This window comes from Thalassophryne amazonica, chromosome 11, assembly GCF_902500255.1.
Source record: "Thalassophryne amazonica chromosome 11, fThaAma1.1, whole genome shotgun sequence".
NCBI lineage: Eukaryota > Metazoa > Chordata > Actinopteri > Batrachoidiformes > Batrachoididae > Thalassophryne > Thalassophryne amazonica.
The window spans coordinates 5,856,340-5,862,339 of record NC_047113.1 but is presented as its reverse complement, the minus strand read 5'-3'; the positions used below and the strand labels follow the sequence as shown (position 1 = coordinate 5,862,339).

Genomic DNA, 6,000 nt, shown 5'->3' with positions numbered 1-6,000 from the left:
AAGTCTACTGCTGCCAAACGCCAGTCACTTAATGAAGCAGCGCACTGTTGTGGGAGGTTAAAAATTTGGGACCTTAAAGCCACCACTTTCCACTAGTCTGTTACCAAATACTATACTGTCACAGTAGTTTGGAAAACTACTGGAAGAAGTTCCACAGCTAAAGGACAATTTATAAGTGAATGTGGAAAGGCAGACGATGCATCTCACAACTTTCAAGACAGTCAACATTGCTTCTGCACTAAGAACAAAGACAACCTATGACAAGGTACCTGAATGCACCACAAAGAACATGTATATGGTCTACAGTGTAAACAGGAAAATATTACTTCCCAAATAAGTCACAAATGTTACAGTATGTTTTTTTTTGTAGTTCAAAGATACATCAACATACAAATCCTGACCCCAATCTATTAATTATGAATAAACTGATCAAACCTTTTTCCAGTCAATCATTAAAGATGTCTTTTTCCAGTAATGATAAAGTGGACATCAGTCTGACATTTTCACAGTGCTGATACAGACGGCGCGACTTCAGTGCCGGCGAGTATTTGCTGAACATACAGTAGTACAACCAGCACGTCTGTGATTCTAAATAACAAGTCAGACAAGCAGAACTAAAACAACTTTGCTTCATTATATCGCAAACGGTGCTTTGCTGGTGAAAAATCTATTCACAAAGGCCATTGCTGCAGCTGCTCGGCGGAGTGGAAAGACAACGTACGACGCACATGAGCAAAATGATACATGAGGGAGAAGTGGTGCATTGGACTGTCTGGTCTGAAATGAAATCCCACATGGTTGTACAGTGAAACAAACAGGACAGAAGGTTTGGTACACACAAACATCATCTACACCAACACACGGGTGATTGTGTACTAACACACAGCAGGCACACAGAGACTGGACCCAAAGTGACCAGTAAGCAGCCAGTGCCACTTCTTTCTGGTACAGATGTCTACAGAATTTTTGGTTTCTGAAAATAGTCTATTTCTTCATTTTGAGGTCCGCCTCCATGGCACTACGGCGCCCTCTGGTGCCTCCATCCTGCGAGAGAGAGACAGAAAAGCATGAATATGACTTGGATGGTCAGGTGCCAGTCGGGCAGAGAGAAGGGAGGCCCTGTGGTGAGCCTCATCATGCGGTTGAGCTCCATTCAAAAACACAGCACAGTCCACCTCAGAAGACATCGTCCCCAAATGAAGAAAAAAAAAAAAGGAAAATTGAAAAGAAAAGAAGCAAAGAAATTATACTGGACAAACATGCAAAGAACAGTGTTAGACAGACAGAAAAACACCAAAAATCAACATGGGGTCAAAAACCAAAGGTCAGCTTTAGGTTACTGGACTCTGAGTGTGGGTGGGAACATCATGTTCATGGAGCCGGATTATAAGTGTGAGGTGTGTTCAGGAATGTGTCCTTCAAAATGGAAACATAAAACAAGAAACTCTGCGACAGTGTTTAACCCTCTGAACCCCACAACAGGTTTTCAAAGTGTGTTTAAATTTCTTTTTTTTTAATACCAAAAATACACCATGTATCACATCTAAACACTGTAAAAATACAAATTATCAAATCTTGACTATCCTTGAATTAACCATGCTGATAGGGGAAAAAAATACCTGCAAATCCAAGTTTAAAATAATATTTATCAAACCATTTTATTGAGTTTTTGCCAAAAATAACATTTGTTCCATCCAGAAAGTAACTAAATAAATTGTGCTCCTTGGGCCACCTGTGGAGCCTTCAATGACTTTGCTGAGACACACAGTCATGTTACAAAAATTCACCAAATCAACTGCAGGCTGGAGGAGAGCGCAAGGAACGAAAAGCTTGTGGAAACAATCACTCAAAAAGTGTCAGTGCTACGATCTTTAACTCACTGAATTAAATGGAGCACATAATGAGGATAAACTGATTAGTTTGTGATGAAACATGCAAAATCCATAATATATGGTGTTTATTACATGGAAAACAACACAAAAACTTTGGGGATTTGTTTGTCCAGTGACTGTGAATATCTGGTTCATACGATGTTGGTTTAGGTGAGTTTTACTGTTCATGGGACTAAGCAATAAATTTACCTCACAAAACTTTGATGATTATGTCGCTTCCACCCACACAGCTGACTTTATTTTTCAAAATTTTTCTTCTGTTCGGATCTGAAGAGAATCTGTACATCTTGAAGCCCTTGTGTCTATTTGTGCATCCAAATGCACAACAACCCATCATTTTCAGCGAATAAATAAAAAAAATAGCTGGATTTACATGCAGACAGATTAAAAGCAAATGCTATTTTAAACCCAAGATGGCACCATGAGTCACGTAACAATTTTTTGTTTTTCCTGACTCATCATGTCGTTACTCTCTCAATTAAGGGACTCTACAATGGACTGCACTTCCCTGAACGTCAAACATTTTCTTTTTTGGAGCAAGTGGTGAGTAATTTCACAGCACTTATTGTAAAAAGGGAAATATTGTTAACTGATATCTGATGTAGCAACATACAAAATGGATGCTGATTTATCTTTGACAAAAAGAAAAGATAAAGAGTGGTGTAGACCGGTTTCAAGAGGGTAAATTAATTAAATCATTGAGTTTCTTTTCTTCTTATATTGTACAAAGGGTGACAATAACCTGCATCCTCACAGGAATTTGTCAGAAAGTCCAAACTATCCAAAAAGTGTTTTTATACTATAAACACACTAGACCATGGTTAAATTTGATCCGGACAGGAACCACCTTTCATGGTCGGTCCAAAACTGGATGCTTTGGCAGATTTCACACCTGCCATTTTGGCACAATAGACTAGACCACTTACCACCATTTTTTTTCAGGAAGCTGCATTTTTGAGTAGAAGTTGATATACATACTTTATGGATGGAATAAACTGTCCTGAATATAGCAACCTCAAATTTAAACTTTTTCATTGGAAAAACATACTTGCATGTGCAATGTGATCTTATATTACTGTCTCCGTTTTGAATATTGTTTAATGTTTCCACAAAGTTTTTCATGTTTAAGAAAAGCAAAAGCAGCAGGACATGGTCACTGTTTGAATGACAGTACATAAAATATGTGTTCTCTCAGCAACAAACATGCATGTAGTTATTATGTGGATGTTGAATATTTGTCTTTAATACTTATTTTGGTCTAATTTGTCTTTTGGTTTAATGTTAATTTATGCATTGGTCATGATTTTAAAAACATAACTGGGACATCAGAATACATGCACCGTTTGTTAGTAGTTTGTTCCTCTTAAGCGGTATTACGTGACCACTGTTAAATGAATAAGTTACAAACATCAGTTATAACTTCTTAATGAAATGGTATAGAACATGTAGAAGTGACAAATTAAGATGTTCATTGTGTTTACTCAACATTTTAAGAGGAATATGATTTTTGTCATGACGTTATTCAGAAAAATACATAGAATTGTTGAACAGTTTACTTATACTGTCATTTATCTACCGTGTACATTTCTTGTCCATTTAGAAGCTAAAAATAAAAAAATGTTGCTTGGTATCATATTTTTCCATGAAATGGACCATTTGAACAAGTTAAGAAGAATACTGACATACAGTAGTGTTCAGAATAATAGTAGTGCTATGTGACTAAAAATATTAATCCAGGTTTTGAGTATATTTCTTATTGTAAAATGGGAAACAAGGTACCAGTAGATTCAGTAGATTCTCACAAATCCAACAAGACCAAGCATTCATGATATGCACACGCTTAAGGCTATGAAATTGGGCTATTAGTAAAAAAAGTAGAAAAGGGGGTGTTCACAATAATAGTAGCATCTGCTGTTGACGCTACAAACTCAAAACTATTATGTTCAAACTGCTTTTTTAGCAATACTGTGAATCACTAAACTAGTATTTAGTTGTATAACCACAGTTTTTCATGATTTCTTCACATCTGCAAGGCATTAATTTTGTTGGTTTACTAGTGTACTTGGGGTCACTGTCTTGTTGAAACACCCATTTCAAGGGCATGTCCTCTTCAGCATAAGGCAACATGACCTCTTCAAGTACTTTGACATATCCAAACTGATCCATGATACCTGGTATGCGATATATAGGCCCAACACCATAGTAGGAGAAACATGCCCATATCATGATGCTTGCACCACCATGCTTCACTGTCTTCACTGTGAACTATGGCTTGAATTCAGAGTTTGGGGGTCGTCTCACAAACTGTCTGCAGCCCTTGGACCCAAAAAGAACAATTTTACTCTCATCAGTCCACAAAATATTCCTCCATTTCTCTTTAGGCTGGTTGATGTGTTCTTTGGCAAATTGTAACCTCTTCTGCACGTCTTTTATTTAACAGAGGGACTAAAAATAACTTAACTTATATGAACTTGAATTTATTCATTTGAATCCATGTGACCTGAACTTTGAGCTAGTTATTGCACAAAACTGGTTATTGTTGGGCAGTGAGGTCTGTGAAAACGTAAGTGAGGATGTACACAGGCGTGCATGACCTAAAATGTTTGGGAGCCACTGGTGTAGAAGAAGGAAACGTTGCGTGCCACAATTGATTTTACAGTGCGAGAGGTTTATATTAATTTGCAGTCAAGTGGGGGTTGGACAAAAGCCCTAACCTAGCATAAGAATAAAGGAATCATATATTTAGATAATAACACTGGTATCATATCAATGAATTTAGATTAGTACAACATTTCAAACTGCTGGGTGAAGCAGGATGGTGCCAATACAATTATGACTTACACTTTATGTTGGCTTTTCAATCTAAAATTACATCAAAGTAATAAAATATTCAATCAGTTACTGAAAACACAAGCCTGGATGACAGCAGGCATATGTCTCCTACTGCAGGTCTGGACCATTCATTGATTTTGTTCATGCCTACAAAATACAGTAACTCACGTGAAAAGTGGTGAATGCAGGAAGTTCTCTTACATCACTCATACATGGCATTAATGAACAACTCTGTTAGTACTAATGTTCTTGAATGAGGCCCAATCTGGACACTGTATCAAAAGGAAGACATCATGTTGTGTTCAATGGCCTCAATACATCGCTAATGTTTCAAAAAGTTCCAGACAATTTGCCACCACTCTGGTTTTGAAACATAAAACAAATGAATGAACCAGGATCAGTGATTTGTTTCTGAAACAATACTTAAGTGACAACGGGAAAAAACAAAATAAAAAACAGTCACAGTCAGTGTAGATGTGTATGTGCACTAGCATGAACGTTGCTTGTTTAAATTTTTGTAAATGTCAAAGAAATTCAACTTTAGTGTTTTCTTCTTTTCTTATATATATATATATATATATATATATATATATATTATACTGCAGACAATACATTTTTAAGTTCTTCCTACATTGAGCCACAATTGTGTTATTTCCATGGAGGTGCAGGTGCAGTGAAAAATGAGCCCAACATGAGAAAAGATATGACATGAGCAAAACAAAACAAAACAAAAAAAAAAGAACAGCCCTGTTGCCGGGTGGCTTGAAGTTCAGAGGGTTAAAGCTGCATTGTGATTCATGTCATATTCATTTCTGCCTTAAAAAAAGAAAAAAAAAGACCTGCCTGAGAAAGAATTTTTTTGTTGCCACAGACTGAACAGATTATGCTGTCTATCAATTTTTCATTAAAAAATAAATAAACAAAATAAACAAGGAAGTCGAACACAACAACAAGGAAATCAAAACTACCAAAAAACAATTTCTTACATTATCTTAATGTACACATTAAATGGACAGTCCCTGATGCAAAGGTAAAAAGTCACATCACCAGAGACGTGATGGAGGGATGAATTACAACAGAAGCTGAAGTTCCACCATTGTGAACACTCAAATTAAAGCCTAAGTCATTTGCTTTTGAACACCAACATGTTGTGGTTGACTGACTACATTTTTCTGCTGTGAAATACTAACAACAACAAAAAAATAAAATAAGAGAGCAAGTAAGAGAGAAAAATGTAACAGCTGGATATGTTCTACAGTGCATTTGCGGTCAGAAA

General features: G+C 36.5%; 1 protein-coding gene across 2 annotated transcripts in view; it reads right to left on the bottom strand.

The window, feature by feature from the left end:
* Nucleotides 1–974: 974 nt before the first annotated feature.
* Nucleotides 975–6,000, bottom strand: part of brd8 (bromodomain containing 8) — an 86,885-nt gene continuing 81,859 nt past the window's right edge. For both annotated transcript variants that reach the window (XM_034181404.1, XM_034181405.1), the window contains one exon: nt 975–1,044. In XM_034181404.1, coding sequence (XP_034037295.1) covers nt 985–1,044 — 60 coding nt within the window. In that variant the 3' untranslated portion in view covers nt 975–984. The remainder of the gene's footprint in view (nt 1,045–6,000) is intronic.